Genomic DNA, 17663 nt, shown 5'->3' on the forward strand with positions numbered 1-17663 from the left:
ACTTCTTCCTTTCCAATTTGTATCCCTTTGACCTCCTTATGTTGTCGAATTGCCCGAGCTAGTACCTCAAATACAATATTGAAAAGATAAGGAGAGGGCTGATATCCAATATACACAAAGAACTCAAGAAGTTAGACCCCAGAAAACCAAATAACCCTATTAAAAAACGGGGTACAGAGTTAAAGAATTCTCACCTGAAGAACTTCGGATGGCGGAGAAAGATCTTAAAAAATGCTCAACTTCACTAGTCATCAGGGAAAGGGAAATCAAAACAACCCTGAGATTTCACCTTATACCAGTCAGAATGGCTAAGATTAAAAACTCAGGAGACAGCAGGTGTTGGCAAGGATGTGGAGAAAGAGGAACACTCCTCCACTGCTGGTGGGGTTGCAAATTGGTACAATCACTCTGGAAATCAGTCTGGCGGTTCCTCAGAAAACTGGGCATGTCACTTCCAAAAGATCCTGCTATACCACTCCTGGGCATATACCCAGAGGATTCCCCACCATGTAATAAGGATATATGCTCCACTATGTTCATAGCAGCCCTATTTATAATAGCCAGAAGCTGGAAAGAACCCAGGTATCCCTCAACAGAAGAATGGATGCCAAAAATGTGGTATATATACACAATGGAGTACTATTTAGCCATTAGAAACAATTAATTCATGAAATTCTTAGACAAATGGATGGAGCTGGAGAACATCATACTAAGTGAGGTAACCCAGTCTCAAAAGATCAATCATGGTATGCACTCACTAATAAGTGGATATTAGACTGGAAAACTGGAATGCCCAAAACATAATCCACACATCAAATGAGATACAAGAAGAATGGAGGAGTGGCCTAGTTCTGGAAAGACTCAGTGTAGCAGTATAAGACAAAGCCAGAACAGGGAAGTGGGAAGGGATAGGTGGGAGAACAGAGGGAGGGAGGGGGGCTTATGTCACTTTCCTCGGGGAGTGGGAGACCAGAAAAGGGGAAATCATTTGAAATGTAAATAAAAAATATATCAAATAAAAAAATAAATTATCAGCTGAGATCTGAAAAAAAAAACATCAAAAAGGGGGAAAAAAAAGAAAGAAAAACCTTCCTAGCCAAAACAGGATCTATACTGCCACCTGGTGGTAAATTCTTTTCTCCCTCTGGACAAATTGCTCTTGGCTGGTACCAGCTCTTTCCTGTGATATCCTGCCCAGTGTCTAAATCTAATGCCGTTTCATCTTCTGTTTTGTCTAGAGACCCTTAGTGGCCTCCAGTGGAGCTTCCTGATTCATTTGGAAGGCAGAACAGTAGAGAGTGCATGTTCATGACCACAGGGAGAAACAGTGCAAAGGCAATGCTGTTTCCGTCTCACACCCAAGCTTCCGTGGCCAAAAGCATTGATCGAAAATCATTACTTTGGGAAATTAGAATGAAATATAATCACCTTGATATTTTGTATTGGATGATCTTTTCATTTATAGAAAAGCAGATTTTTATGTTTCTTTTATGTGCATGTTTTTTATCTTTTGCAGCTTTTGTCCTTCCTTCAGGGTCTGTTTACATTTTACCACGAGGGATATGAACTTGCCCAGGAATTTGCACCGTACAAGCAACAGCTGCAATTCAACTTGCAGAATGTAAGGATGCTCTGCCCTCCCTGCTGTTCCTTAGCAATGATCTCACAGTGACTCAGTTAGGACCAAGCCAGACCTTGTGTAAATGTGGCAAACCACAGTAGCTTAGGGAGTCCTCTTTACAGACATCCTCATGACTTATTTCCTAGCAACTAGGTGAATGTATGCCAAAGAAAAACTGATTTCACATTAGAAAAACGTATGCTACAGGGTTTTATAAAAGTAAGTGTTGCAAAGTGGGGTCCTTGCAAGTTAGTGGTAATCTTGTTAGCTTAGTGGGTAACCCAGGATGAATGGGGATCTCACATACTCTGTGCTGAGTGTAGTTAGTACGGTGTATACACCTCTAATTCTTTTAATGGACCTTAACTGCTCCTCGCCACACACAGACAAGAACAGAAAATACATGTGGTGATGCACATATTACTTAACCTGATTATAGAAACGATTTCACAATACATACAGATATCAAACCATCCCAGGGACTCATGTGTGCGTCTTCCATCTCTCTGTTACTCCTCAAGGCTGGGAACGCAGGAAGGACTGGCTGGCTTCAGGCATGTTTCATTTGTTGAGAAAGCAGTATTTCTCCAGTTTCAAAGGGAAGGCCTCAGGCTTCTCATGCTGTGGCCCATATCTCTGAAAGCACACGTAAAACATCTGCTATTAATGATTTGCAGAATAATTAAACATAGTTTTGAAGCTTTCAAATGCCTTGCTCTAACATGGAGATGAGTGACATTTACACAGCACCCATCTCTACCAGCTTATTTTGTGGTGTCCTCTAGTTCTTTTGGTCTCTGAATACACAGTGACACTTCCACCACTGGCCAGCACATTGCTCTCATCCTCAAACCTGTGAAAGAACAAAGTTATAATGCTGAGTCATCAGTCGCTGAATGCCAGAGTGGATAGCAATCTAGCCAAAATAACCTTCACCCAGTCTTCTAAAAGGTGTGTGTCTCTCTGCTTATCTGAGTCTCGTCATCAGGGAGTCTAGACAGAATGCTACCGAGCTGGCATGTCCCCGTAGAACTATGCAATCGGATTTTTCTCATCATCTTTGGGTTTCAGCTTTTACACTTAGGTTCTCCAGCAGGAATAGTTTTGCCTTTAGTTCATTTTCATTATGGAGTTTTGACTTTTTTTTTTTAATGTAGAAGATACTTGTCTGTCTTCAGTTAAAAAAATAAATAAAATAAAAGGGAAAATTGCAAATGCCAGAGAGTTTTTATGACTCCTGTCAGTATTAGCAACAGTTACCCCAGCTGGGAGAGGAGAAACAATTAATCTTTATAGTTAAAAGAATAAAGCAGCAAGACAGTCCCCAGAAAAAGACCCTACTCTACTCTGAGGTTCACTTGTCTTGTTGTGGGCAATCTATCAAGATGTCTTCGCCCACAGGTAAGCTGTGGGTGAAGTGCTTTGAATGCAAACCAGATTCTTTTCCAGAAAACCTTACTTTTTTCCCTACAGCTTAAGCAAACTTATTATCAAGTGTATAAATTATTATTCTCTAAAGAAAGAACTTGTATTTTGTGTGAATAAGTTTTACACTGGCCTTCTAGCAACTGTATTAGTACTTCCAGAAACAAAACCATGTGGCATGCCTTTTTAACAAGCCTTTCAGCTGTAGACTTCACTGAGAGGTCGATTCTGGAGCTGAGGCATTCTGAGTAGCCACCTTAATCTATCCATGTAAAGCTTTTATTTGTGAGTTCATTATAGCAAAGTGATTTTCTTTAATTCTAAAAAAATTAAAAATAAACACCATTGGGACAAGAAGGGATTTTATTTTAAACTTGCTCATTGTCACATATATCAAAAGTATCATTTCTTTTCTTCCTCAAAAAAGAGATTAAGTTCTAATGTATCTACTTTACATTTTAGCTAATCCAAAGCTAGCAGATGGTCAATAATTTCATTTGCTGTAATTCACCAACTTGGGACTCTCCACAGAATCTGAAGGTAGAAAGTCTGTCACACACAAGAGTCAGAGAAGAATGTAGAGGGTCATCCCAGGCTGTGTCTACTGTAGAGACTCAGAGCAGACACAGCTCAGCACAGCTGTGCTTCCACATGGGTAGACCCAAAGCGGCCAAGGTCGTGCTCCTCTCCTTGGCAGTTTTGAAACTTGAGTTAACAGTTTCCTCAAACCTGGTGGGAAATGCTGAGTTTGTGGTTTCTCTTCACTTAAGACAAGGAACAACTTTGAAAGCACTCGGCAAGAAGTGGAGAGACTGATGCAGAGGATGAAGTCGGCCGACCAGGATTACAGGCCGCCCAGCCAGTGGACCATGGAGGGCTATCTTTACGTCCAGGAGAAAAGTGAGTTCCAGAGGCAAACTGGAGGTCTCTATTTTTACTTTCCATTTTAATTTTCCAGTGTGGGGGCCCATGTGTGTATATGGATGTCACACACAAGAGTGAGAGTCATATGTGTGGACACATGTATGGCTGCATGCACACTTATGTACTGGTGCACATAAGCAGTTCATGTTATCTCTCACATCGATCCACCTTTTCATGTAGACAGAGTCTGTCAGTCAAGCCAGAGCTCCCCAGTGGGCTATTCCCATTAGTTAGTGCTTCTGTCAGGAATCTAGAGAAAGAGATCTGATAGATTTTTCCGAGGGGCTTATAGGCTGTGATCCAACTATTCCAACAATGTCTGATTTTCAGTGGAAAGTCCAAGAGTCCTAGAGTTGCTCAGTCCACAATATCTCAGCTGCTCTTCAGTATACACTGGAATCCCAAGGAAGTGGGCTCTACTAACAGTGAAGGAATGAACTTGCCAGAGAGAACAAGGGCAAGTGGACAAAGACAGCCCGCTTCCTTCTTCCATGTCTTTTCTATAGTCTGCCAGCGTCTTTATATGGTCCAGAATCAAAGCAGTCAATCAAGAAATCCCTCAGGCGTACCCTGCAGCCCAGGTTTTAGTTAATTTTGTATATATTCAAGTCAACAAACAAGAATAGTCATCACAGCCAGCCTGTTCCAGGACTCCCCATCTCTGCCTTCTAGGAGGGCTGCCACACCCACCCAGCTGTCATTTCACCTGAGTTCTAGAGATCCAAACACAGGTTTTCATGCTTGCATAGCAAATACCTTAACTCCCAAGCCATTACCCTAGCCCTTCTTTGTAAAGATGTATGCATTTGTGTGTATGTGTGTGTCTGTGTGTGTGTGTGTGTGCAGGTCAGAAGACAACTTGTGGGATCTCCTCCCACCATTTTTGTCACAGGGATTGAACTCAGGTTGTAAGCCTTCTCAGCAGACCCTATTTCTGCTGAGCCACCTAGCTGGCCCTGGATTGAGTGTGTCTTATAATTCAGCATACTATATCTGTTCCACACACCTTGGTTATTTACTTGAAAGCACCACTACGGTTTCATAAGGGAAGACTGAATTTCTGTACAGCGTGTAAGGCAGTCTTCCCTCCACCACTACCATAACCAGAGTGAGGAGGCACTATTTCAGTGCAGGCTTGAGGGCAGGCTCTCCATTGAGAAAAATACAGGGGTCAGTTTTAGAAGGTAATTGTGGTAGCACTCTCCTTTTCAGAGTCCCATGGGAGCTTGAGAATGAAGGATCTCATCAGGATGACACAGGCTAGTGGCCGCACTAGTCGTCTTTCTCTCAGCAGCATCATGTCATTAATTTCTGGGCTCTGCCAGTTTTCAGAAGCAAAAGCAGCAATTACGCCCTGTCACATTGACAGTCTCTGCTTCCTGAAGAGAGAAAACAAATACCAGATACAACAGAGACCTAACATAACAACCCATACCCAGAATGTTCTTCACACAAAAATCAACATAAATCCACTCATACGGCGGTAACTGGGGTCCTTTCTGTGTGTGGTCATTAAGTGAAACCACCTTGACTATTTTGACTAAACCAACGCATTTTCATGTCAGATGTACCCTAATGCGCTTGTGCTATCCTTACATTGCTAATGAGCGAGCTGTTATTTCCAGCCTCATGGATCAGTATGTGTTTTGGAAAGTAGAAAACTGCATGTTCAGATTTTTGCAACAATGCAAAAAGATTGCCACCAAAGCTTAGAAACATTTGTTCATGCACTCTTTTGTTTGTTTTTGTTTTTTGTTTTGCAGGGAGGTAAAGCTTTGTTTAGCTTACAGTTTTACATCACTGGCCATCAGTGAGAAAAGTCAGGGCAGAATCCTGGAGGCAGGAACTGAGGGAGAGATAATGGAGGAAAACTGCTTACTAACCTGCTTTCCATTCTTTGCTTGGCTCCCTTTCTTATGGAATCAAGGCCCACCAGCCAAGTGATGTCCACCGCTCAGTGGGCAGGGCTCTCCCACATCTATGAGCAATCAAGAAAAGTCTCACACATGCCCACAGGGCAGCCAGATAAAGGCAATGCCTCAGTAGACACTCCCTCTTCCACAGTAAGTCTGGGTTTGTATCATTTGACAAAAGCTATAATATCTACACACGTGTCAAGTTCAACACACAAACACACCTCCTTCTACCATATCCTTTTCATTACTTGTCCTGCCCATTGAAAATCTTAAGATACTCAAGGGAGCGTGTTCCAAAGTCTCCATGCTAATGGTGGAAAAGGTGGGTTTAGTTGGCAAAATAGTTGCCAGGATGTGTGCCAGGATTTGAAGGACTTGTGATGGAGAATCCAGAGCTATAGCATGGGCTGTGAAGGAATTTGAAGTGCAATTGTAAGATGCTCACTAACAAGCCAGTGAAAGTTGCATGTGAGATAGTCAGGTAGTGCTCTGTTATTATATAGTGTCATACAAGCACATACCAATTTGACAGACAGACTTGGAAGCATGAGTTGCCACACAGTCTGGATGGACAAGGGACCTATGCTCAGGTGAGGAGCTAAGACTGTCTCTCTCATTAGTCTTTTAGAGTTGAGGTTATGAATCTTGATGACTTTGCAGTAAACTTATCCCTGACTAGCTCACAAATAAATGTGACTTTTATTCGTCTTTGAGAATTGCTGGGGGGTAACCCCTAACTTACTTTTTTGACTGCAAGCCTGATTTCCTCCCCACTGGTGTACCCAGACACTTGTTCTTTCTCCTGGCCATGGGCTCAATGTTCCTCTCCCCTCATGGTAGCTTCTGCCTCCTCTCATTCTTACTCCTTCTCCTCTCACCTTTGTAACCCCAACCAGGTAACTCAAAACCCACCTGACTCTAATCCTCCAATACCTGGCTGTTTCCTTGCTGTCCAGGGTCTGTGGAACCATCTGTGGATAGAGCAGAAGGAATAAGTCCTGTAGAAGCGGCTTTGTGCTTTGTTTGTGAAAGGAGATTAGAACATCTGGTTGTAGCTTCTCTGGCGCTGTCCTGGATGTAGTAAGCACCTGAACTTGACAAGATGCTGAAACACACACACACACACACACACACACACACACACACACACACACTTAGATGTACATTTGAAACCCAGAGGAATCCTACCCTCTGGAATAGGTAGTAAGTGGGAACTTTCGGCTTTTCATTAGCAGATGTACTTATCTGGATGGAGTCTATTTGGTTCATGAGAGGACAATCTGAGTGGGTTTCCTGTAGCTTATAAGTTTATAAAAGAGGTAACAACATGAGTTAGCAGCATGAAGTGTCTTTAAAATGAGCTTTTTGTGGAGCAGAAGGAATAAGAATTTATGACTATAGTGGAATGCTTTATTAGAATTAGGCAAATTTATAAGAACTTAAAAATTTTAGGACAGCGGCATAGCAAGAAGAGGACATATGAAGCATTTAATTGATGGAAACAGAGTTTATGTAAGGAAGTAACAGATTACATCTGTGAAAGCTTACATCTGAATTTGTGCATCATTTATCATTAAGTCTGTAAGGAATTTGGCATCTTAGCTAGCTAACAAATTAAGGAGTGGATGCAGTGGTGTATGACCGTGGAGTAAGGAGCTAGGTCTGTTTTCTAGCTGTCAGGCTACAGTTACCTTAACTGTCAATGTAGTCAGAAATCTGAGGTAGAATAAACTAGAATCTAGGGTCATATATTAAAAAATGACAGTTCATCTCTAATCCAAACAATTTCCTGTGGTCTCTGTGGCCACCATGGCAACTTGGGTAGAATCAGTCTGGCTTTCAAGCCCAGAAGACTGAGGGCTTTTTATGAAGAGCTCTGTGTTTGTTGGGGTTTTTTGTTTTTGTTTTTGTTTGTCTTGTCTTTTGTGGATCAGATAATGCATGAATTTAGAAGTGGATCACCTTGACTTAGACAATATGAGGCATTTCGATCTCTGGTCTGACAACAGTATTTTTCAGTAGTTTTCATACCACAGTCCAGGCAGTCTCTTGTCGCTGTGCCCATAGATTCTGAGACCTTTTGGGTAAACTGTTGCTTTGGGAGATTCTGTCATAAACTTAAGGCTATTACTAATTAGCAGACTTCTGGCAAGATTGAGGGCTAAATTGATTGGCCATATCTGAATAGAGCACACCATAATTTAATGGCAGTAGCAAAAGTCGTCATCAAGACAGGATAGGAATGAAAGTCTTAAGGAACTTTGACAGGTTGTATAGTATAAAAACACATTTTGCATTAGCGGAGAAACACTTGACTTAGAGTTGATGTGGACCAGAGTGGAAAGTATCAGAGGTGTACCAGCTGTGCCACGAGGCTGTGGGAGCAGACCAGGGGGCATGGGCTGAGAAACAGGTATGTGCAGTTGAGGCAAAAGGCTGAGGGGGAAGGTGGAACTCGTGCACAGCCTGAAGAGCACAGATCACTAGGAGCCACGATTACAATGTGTGCGTCCTGGTAGTGTAGAATGCAATAAAGACAGAGTTAAGGGGCAGTGCTGCGATGTACACAAGGCTCAGATACAGCAGGTGGGGTGGGGCTTCCTCCTAGCAGCCGGAAGCAGCAGCCCAGTGCTTCCAGCTGTGGGCAGGCGCTGGCTGCCTCCCCCAGTCTGTCAGTCAGTGGTGGGTGGGGAAAAGGAAGCACCTGAAGTAGCTTTCCCTATCCCAGCAACGTGCACTGTTCTTGTGGCTAGCTGAGGCTGGGATAGCCATCCACTTCATGAGTCCAGGCAGAGAAAGGGGGAAGGGGGGGGGACAGGGAGAGGGAGTGGGAGGGAGGAAGGGAGAGAGAGAGAGAGAGAGAGAGAGAGAGAGAGAGAGAGAGAGAGAGAAAAGGAGGAGAGGGAGAGAGAGAGAGAGTAGTGGAGGCCAGCCATGACCACGTGGATAGCAAGAGAGCCATTTCAAAGAGCCAGTTTAATGGCCATGTAGAGATATTGCTTTCTACTTACTGTCTTACTGTGAATTAGAACAAGAGGGGACACGGCAGTGAACCTGACGCGTGGGAGACAATGCGACTACTAACTAGCCCTGCCAGCATCCTCAGGGGATTAGTAATAACCACAGAGGTGTCTAGCATAGGCCAGACTGCCAGGTTGGCATGTGCTGGGCCGGGGCTGTGCTCTGGGCCGGTGCCCCTGAGCTACAGAGAGCAGATTACCCAGGCCTGGGGTTTCTCAGAGGTGAGAAAGAAACTGTCTCAATGCAGAGAGGAAAATCTCACCCTAGGAAAAAGCCCTAGAAAAAGGTACAGTGAAAAGACTGAATGTCTCATCCTCAAGGGTAGCACAGGGGTAGCTCCGAGCTCAAGAGCGCCCCGCCTCCAAAAGCACCCCCCCCGCGTCCCCCCCCCCCAACTCTGGGGACATTTACTCTGACCAGTGGGGCAGGAGGCTTTCCAGTGCTCCACAGTTTGGGCTAGTGAGCAGTGGCTCTCCAAGTGGTAGGAGTGGGATACAAACCCGCAGAGTTTCTAAGTCTGATGTGTTTATAAAAGACAAGGGGGAAAGGAATACGTTTTGGTGGAGGTGTAGTCAGGTATGCGGGGAGGCGGTGCCTCAGCAGTCCAGTGCAGAGGCATCCCGTGCCTCTGAGGGACCAGCCACCTCAGGCTTCCCACTCACTCTCCCCTGCAGCAAGGCTCTTGAAGGTCCCCATCAAAGGCTCCTGTGCGTGTGCCCTTCTTGTGAGCGGACACTTGCACAGTGTCTGGCATTGGAGACCTTCACAGGCAAGATGACTCCTTTCTTTTGATGAATCCTTCTCTGATACTGCTTTTCTGTCCCAACACAGTTTCTACTTGAGATTTCTCTGTTCCTGCCTGTGTCGTGTATACAGTGGCACTGCTTGTATTTAGACAACTCTGTCTTCTATAAAGCAATATTTTACTATGCGTGCACACCTCTGGAAGCCTCGCTGCAGTCAGTGATGATGAGCTAGGGCAGAGATAGTCACAGTCTTCTGGATATGAAGCTCTATCTGCATTTGACCTGCTGACATTGCTGCGTCTGGGCAGCGTTAAGTCCCCTCTAACAGTCTTCAGTTAACCTGGAAGCACATTGGTTTCATAGTCAATCTATTGGCATTCCTTGCTGACATCCATCTTTTGGGTTTTGTTTAGTTTTTCAAACAGTGCCTCATGTTTCCTTCCGACTGGCCTCGAACTTACTATGTATCTGGGGATGGCCTTTTGCCTCTCCACTTCCCCGTGTTATGGTTTTATGACCCTGCCACTACACCCAGTGACTTGGAGCTGGGAATGAACCCAAGGCTTTGTGGATGGTTAGGTAAGCATGTTACAAAGCTCTGTACCTGCAGCTCCCTGTTGCTTACTGTGTGGCTTTTATATATAGTTTTCTGAATTTAACCTTTCTGTTCATATCTATTCCTCTTGGGGCTCCGTGGATTAGAAATGATATGTAGAAAATATCTCAATTTCCAGGGTTGTTATTAAAAGGACTACTTCTCCTGAATCCTTGTTAGTCTGTACAAGATAGGCCTGTTTTATTTAATTCCTAAAATGACCTAGAGCCCATCATGTCAGCCACCTATATCTAGAGACACTCTCTACACAGGCTCCCCGGTGACCACAGCTCACAGGGACTCAGCTAAGGGTGACATTATCTCCTCTGTCTTCCAGTATAACCTCTGCAGTCTCACTCTCAGCCCAGTGAAAACCCCTTGCAAGTGTCTCTTCTTCCACCTCAACTCCATTCTCTGGAGATTGCAACTCCTGCTTTAGACATATGGTTCTCTGGTCCTTGTATTCCTGTCTCTCAGACAGCTCATTGCTTTACTGAAACCTTCTTGGAGGATCCCCTTTTCCCACCACACTTCCAGGTCCCTGAAGACCCTGACTCTAAATGTGAACAGGATCCTTTTAGCCCTTTCCTAAAGCCACTTTCAGCTATTTCTCCTAATCCATCTCTATCCCCCCTTCTCTCTCTCTCTCTCTCTCTCTCTCTCTCTCTCTCTCTCACACACACACACACACACACACACACACACACAAATGTACATGCATACCACCACCTCAAGAACAATAAAATAACAGGGATCAGCAAACACTGCTCATTGATATTTCTCAATAATCATCTCAATTCTGTAATAAAAAGACAGTGATTAATAGATTGGATGTGAAAATGGGATCCATCCTTCTACAGCATCCACGAAACATACCTTACTGGATAGAAAAAGATATTACCTCAGGGTAAAATGACAGAAGGGGATATTCCAAGTGAATGGGAAAAAGAAGGACACAGGTGTAGCCATTTTATTATCTGACAAATAGATTTAAAATCCAAACTCATCATTGGGGATAAGAAGGACACTACAACAAAGAAAAAGTCTACCAGAGGATACCACAATCCTGAATATGTATACATCAAACATATATAAATTGATAACTGTGACCCACCTCAGAAACAGACTGAAAGACAAAAACACATACTCATCTCAGGTGCAGAAAGGCCTCTGATAAAATCTAACACTCATTCCATATAAAAGTCCTAGAGAGAGAGGGAGAGGAAGAGGGAGAGGGAGAGGGACAGCGACAGGGACAGGGACAAGGAGAGGGAGAGGGACAGGGAGAGGGACAGGGACAAGGAGAGGGAGAGGGAGAGGGACAGGGAGAGGGACAGGGACAGGGACAGGGACAGGGACAGGGAGAGGGACAGGGACAGGGAGAGGGAGAGGGACAGGGAGAGGGAGAGGGACAGGGAGAGGGAGAGGGACAGGGAGAGGGAGAGGGAGAAGGAGAGACTTCAACAAAATTAAGATGATTTACCCAAGGCACAGTACAAATCAACTTAAACAGAGAGGACTCAAAGCATTTCCATTAAAACCAAGAACAAAACAAGATTGTCCATCCTCTTCATACCTATAATATAGAACTTGAAAACTTGAAATCTTAGCTACATCACTACAACAGTTGAAGGCGATAAAGGGGATTCAAATTGGAAAGGAAGAAGTCAAAGTATCTTTGTTTGCAGATGATAGTATCCGATACAAATTCAACAACGTAGCTGGATACAAATTAACACCCACAAATAAGAAGCCTTCCTATATACAAATGACAAATGCTAAGAAAGAAATTAGGAAACAAAGTGTTTCACAGTATCTTCAAAAGCATACAATATTATATTTTACAAGCAAATTCAACTCTAATAAAAAATTTAAGATACTAAAGAAAGAAATACAAGATATTTTCAATTATAAGATTATTTCAGTGCGATTATATAAGTTATGTATAATATATAATTATATAATTTTTCAATTATATAATTTTCAATTATAAAAGTATAATTGAAGAAGGTAGCAGAAAATGGAAAAAGATCCCCATACTCATGGATCAGTAGTATTAATATAATGAAGACAGGAATTCTTCTACAAGCAATTTAGACATAAAAATTTTAACACAATTCTTTGCAAACTGAAAGGACAGAATTTAGCTTGATATAGAAACTGACACACATACACACACACACACACACACACACACACACACACAGACATGTGCATGCACACGCACACAGGAAACCAGGATAGCTAAAATATTTCTGAGTAGTAAAAGAACTGCTGGAGGTATCACCATCCTCATATCAAGTTGTACTGCGCAGTTACAGTAATAAAAATTTATACTGAATGAAGTAACCCAGACCTACAAAGCAAATTGCATGTATTTGCTTATGTGTGAATAAGAGCTATTAATCCTTCAATAGAATTGCTATTATCTGAATAACCACAGATGTTAGCTATAAAGTAAGGAACTAATTGGGAAAAGGACCTCCTAATGAAGGGAACATAGAATATACAATTAGACAGGGGGACTGGAAAAGGAGCATTAAACGAGGAGGTTGAAGGGGGTTAGGAAAGGGAACAGGAGGAAGGACAACTAATACGTAAGGGCCATTTGAGGACTCAGAGAGAAACTTACTACAGCAGAAGCTTTTTAAGATATAAACGGGTGTGAAAGAAATCTAAATGGAATCACCAAAGAACAGGGGAGACAAAGTTTCAAATAGACATCTCTTCTCTTTGAGAGAACCTCCAGTACCAGGCGTGGGTTGTATCTAGTTGAGCTGCTGGACAAAGTCCGTGATGGAAACACCCAAACAGCCCAGGCTATTTCCAAAGTTATTGCCTGCTCTCTACAAATTATGTGCTATTTCTGAAGATAAGACCTATATAACTCAGTGAACATGGAGAATTTGAGCCTCACCCCTACTGACTGGTGTTCTAGTAATGGAAGGTACTCTAAATGCTACTGGAGGAGAACGGTGAACACCAACCTAGCTGCCAACATTTTACTCTACATTGGTGATGTGCCTGCAAGTTGAGCTAGCACAATGGTGGATCAAACTTGTGGCTCTAACCAACTGTATCTCATTGGGTTTAAGGCCCACTCTGCCATTACGTAGCCGCCCGCGGCCACATGTGAACCGGGGACCTGAAAGAATTCTGGGGATAAACGGGAAGGGGACGAAAGAGAAATGAGTCATGAGACAGTTGCCGATAGAGACTGACTTTACTATATTTTAGCCAAAATATACAGTCTTTAGGAAACAACCCTGCACCCCCCCTCCACTTCTCAGTGGGTTGTCTAGCAGGTCTCTGCTGGTCTCCAGGTGAGACTGCCCTAAGGCAGCCTTGGTTGTCAAGGTGAAAGCAGTTGTATTGTTCCCATTGGAACAAAGGCCAGAGATAACACCGGCGGAAGGCTAGGCGCTGCCAGCCATGAATGTTGCGAATGGGCTGTGTAGTCCAGCTCAATGCTGTGGGGGAAGGGACACCACTCCTTGAGAAAGAACCCATTTCCAACGCTGCTCAGGTGGCCAAGAACCAGGGGACCGAGGGTAAAACCAAATACTATTATTTCAAAACAAATGTAAAACCAAAATAAAAGAACAATAACAATGAAAAAAACCCAACACCCATAGATCAGTGTCTCATTCAGCCATTCGCAGAGATGTTTCTTCCTACAGTAGATGGAAAGAGAGACAGAGACCCGCACTGGACAATGTACAGAGAATGGGAGACCTTGGAACTCTCAATCCTAAATGTGATGTCTCCACCAAACCCCTCACCTCAAGGCTCAGGGAAATACGGGGAAGAGGAGGTGGAGTCAGTGTGCATGGAAGACACCAAGAAAACAAAGCCTTCCAGACACAGTAGGACTGCTACTCATATGAACTCACAGATCCCGTGGCAACAGGCAAAGGGCCTACATGTTCCCAGACCACAGGGGGGTCCTACTGCTGAGGTGAGGAAGCAGATGCAAGCCCTTGTTCCTAGAGAAGACACTATCTTCAATTGATAATCTCTTACAAATGAAAATTAGTTTCTCCAGTGAGTCTCACTAGGCCTTCTAACCACTCTTAGGGGCAGGCCTCAGAGACTGAAGTAGATGGCCAATGCAAAATGAACTCAGGTATTTTCTGTACAGTTTTTCCCCCAGTGTGGGGGTCTTGTATTGCTTTATTTGGGCTTTTAAACATTTTTTTTTTAATCTTTTACTTGTTCATTATGATTTCCAATTTTGAGTTTGTGTGTGTGTGTGTGTGTGTGTGTGTGTGTGTTTGTGTGTGTCTGTATTTCTTCTATTCTTTTGTTTCTTTTGTTGTTGTTAATTTATCTTAGTCATGGGTTCTATTCTTGCACAAACATCATGACCAAGAAGCAAGTTGGGGAGGAAAGGGTTTATTCAGCTTACATTTCCACCTTGCTGTTGATCACCAAAGGAAATCAGGACTGGAACTCAAGCAGATCAGGAAGCAGGAGCTGATGCAGAGGCCATGGAGGGATGGTTCTTACTGGCTGCCATCCCTGGGCTGGTGGTCTTGGGTTGGGTTATTTTGTTGGAGTTAGAATGATGAGTTGTGGGGTAGATCTGGGATGAGATGAGGGAAACCGTAATCAGAAAATTGCATGAAAATAACTTTATTTTCAAAAAGAAAATAATGAAAACAATTTACAGTATTGTCCTTTAAAATGAGCTAATGTGGATGCCAACAGGCGCTTTCTGACAAGAGCCTGACATAGCTGTCTCCTGAGAGGCTGACAAATAGAGAGGTGGGTGCTCCCAGCCAACTATTGGATTGAGCACAGGGTCTCCAATGGAGGAGCTAGAGAAAGCACCCAAGGAGCTGAAGGAGCTTTCAGCCCTATAGGAGGAACAACAACAACATGAACCAACCAGTACCCTCAGAGCACCTAGGGACTACACTACCAATAACAGAGTACACACATGGAGGGACCCATGGCTCCAGCTGCATGTGTAGCAGAGGATGGCCTTGTTGGACATCAAAGGCAGGAGAGGCCCTTGGCCCTAAGAAGGCTCCATGACCCAATATAGGGGAATGCCAGGACAGGGAAGCAGAGTGGTGGGTTGGTGAGCAGGGGGAGGGGGATGAGATAGGGTGGTTTTGGATGGGAAACAAGGAAAGGGGATAACATTTGAAATGTAAATAAAGAAAATAGCTAATAAAAAAAGAAAATAACTTTATTTTCAAAATAAAATAATAAAAATAATTTATAGCATTATTAACTTAAAATGAACACAGCTAGCAGGCTTGTCTTTTACAAAGTCTAACATGAAAGTTTCAAGGTAAAGGTTTGTAGTAGGTATTTGTGACTATGATTCCCCACCCCACAAATATCTGCCACCACTTTCTGTGATCACTAAGAAGGATCACTGTGCTTCTTTTGTTTGCAGCCTTGGAGTTGTGATAAAATTTAACTTTTCAGATTCTTTAATAAGGGGATCTAAAGCAACTTATCTAAGGCCATCTCCCACACAACTGCCAGCAATCCTTGAGGGGAGATACAGGATGAACAGGAAATGTCCTCACGAAGGTTTCACTTGTAAGATAAGGGCAGGAAAAAAAAAAGACATTTTCAGTTTAAAATGCCATTGGAGCATGGTGGCTGCTTCATTTTAAAACCCCAGCTGATCCTACCTTATATGTCCCCAGTTTACACCAGCTCTGTCCCGCTCGGTGCCCCCAGCTGTTAAGTAGTCTACCTCACATGACACGGAGTATCAAGTTTTGTCAAGTATTGCATTGTGAAGTGCTTTCACCACAGAACTAGAGCTAATTGCAATAATCCCTCGTGGTTGCCAAGTGTATGTGTACCCTGTCATTTTAAAATCTAAAGTAGCTTAAGTATTTACCAAAGTTAAAGCTGACACTAATGACACTGCCATTAACAAAAAGGAAAGCCAGCGCAGCACGCCCTGAAGCCCTGCCTCGGGCTCTGCTTTCTGTTCCAACGGCTTGTATTTCAGTGCAGGGTTCAGAGATCAGGCCAGCATCACATTCTGTTTGAAGTGGCCAGAGCCGGAGCTGAAGAAGCTTCGCGGAAGGGGGCCCTAAGCTCTATTTCCAACCCACACAGCCCATCTTGGCGTTTGGATTCAGGACAGTGTCTGGGTAATCGCAAGCTCTTGTACTTTGTCAGGGAAAAGCAGAATGAAGGCTACACCCCGCTGCAGACACAGGAGCATCTGGTTCTTCAGAGACCCTAGCAGCCCATAGCACTGTGCTGTGCTGTGAGATGACACTGTGCTGTGCTGTGAGAAGGGGGATAGCATTTATGGGAGAAGCAAAGCGAGCGTTACTGATAATACACATTTTAATACAAATGATATAAATTTGGGATTTTTTCATTAATTTATTCATTCGCTTTACATCCTAATTGCAGTCCCATCCTTACACATCCCTCCCCTCATTGCATCCCCCCTTCTCTGCAGAGAAGCAGAAGCCTCCTTTGGGTACCACCCACCCTTGGCCATCACAGCAGGACTAATTACATCCTCTCCCACTGAGGCCCAGCGAAGCAGCCCAGTTAGGGAAAGGGAATCCAGTTGCAGGCAACAGAGTCAGAGACAGCTTCTGCTCCAATTTTTAGGGGACCCACACGAACACCAGCTGTCTAGGTCTGGTGGGGGGGTCTAGGTCCAGCCCGTGCATCCTCTTTGGTTGCAGGTTCAGTCTCTGTGACCCCCATGGGTCCAGGTCAGTTGACACTGTAGGACGTCTTATGCTGTACTAGATCCCTCTCCAGCCTGTTCGTTCTATCCCCTGCTTTTCCACAAGGCTCTAGGGGAAGGATTTTTAAGAACAACTGAATTTTTTTTTTTTTTAAAAAAGACAAGGTCTCCTGGGCCTTGGCCTTGTGAGTTAGCTAACAGTAATGAACTTCTCTTGCCTCTGCCTCTTAAGTGCTGAATTTCAGCCCTGGAGACCCATGTGTGCTTTTGTGGGGTACAGAAGGTCACCCTATCTTCTAAGCTCCATCGTCAGGCTTATTTCTCTCACATCAACAGTAAGAAGTAATTCCAAGGTCAAATTGTCAGACAGAATGATCGTTTACTCTTAACTCATTTGTCAAGTGCTTACTGAGTGACTATATGTCTGTTCATGTTCTAAGTACTAAAAGTATTCTAATCGGTGGCCAGGGATAGTGATACACGCTGATAATCCCAGTACCTTAGAGCCAAAGGCAGGAGGAGCATGAGCTCAAGGCTAGCTTTGGCTACATGGTAAGCTTGAGGATAATCAAAGCAAGACCCCCATCTTTAAAAATACACTTGCTTATGTCCAGTGTTTCTCTGATTGGTCTTTCAAATATTTTCTGTCCATACTTGTTTGCAACTATTGACCAAATTCCAAGTTTATAGGTAAGATTAAGACAGCCGAAGTTTACAGATGGACTCA

General features: G+C 43.6%; 1 protein-coding gene across 1 annotated transcript in view; it reads left to right on the forward strand.

Annotated features, from left to right (window-relative positions):
- The window catches only part of Arhgap42 (Rho GTPase activating protein 42), a 220999-nt gene that overhangs the window by 166417 nt on the left and 36919 nt on the right, over window positions 1-17663 (forward strand). The window contains exons 7-8 of the mRNA XM_052189140.1: window positions 1517-1621; window positions 3817-3946. Of these exons, the coding sequence (XP_052045100.1) occupies window positions 1517-1621; window positions 3817-3946 (235 nt within the window). The remainder of the gene's footprint in view (window positions 1-1516; window positions 1622-3816; window positions 3947-17663) is intronic.

The sequence above is a fragment of the Apodemus sylvaticus genome, chromosome 7 (genome assembly GCF_947179515.1).
Source record: "Apodemus sylvaticus chromosome 7, mApoSyl1.1, whole genome shotgun sequence".
Classification (NCBI taxonomy): Eukaryota; Metazoa; Chordata; class Mammalia; order Rodentia; family Muridae; genus Apodemus; species Apodemus sylvaticus.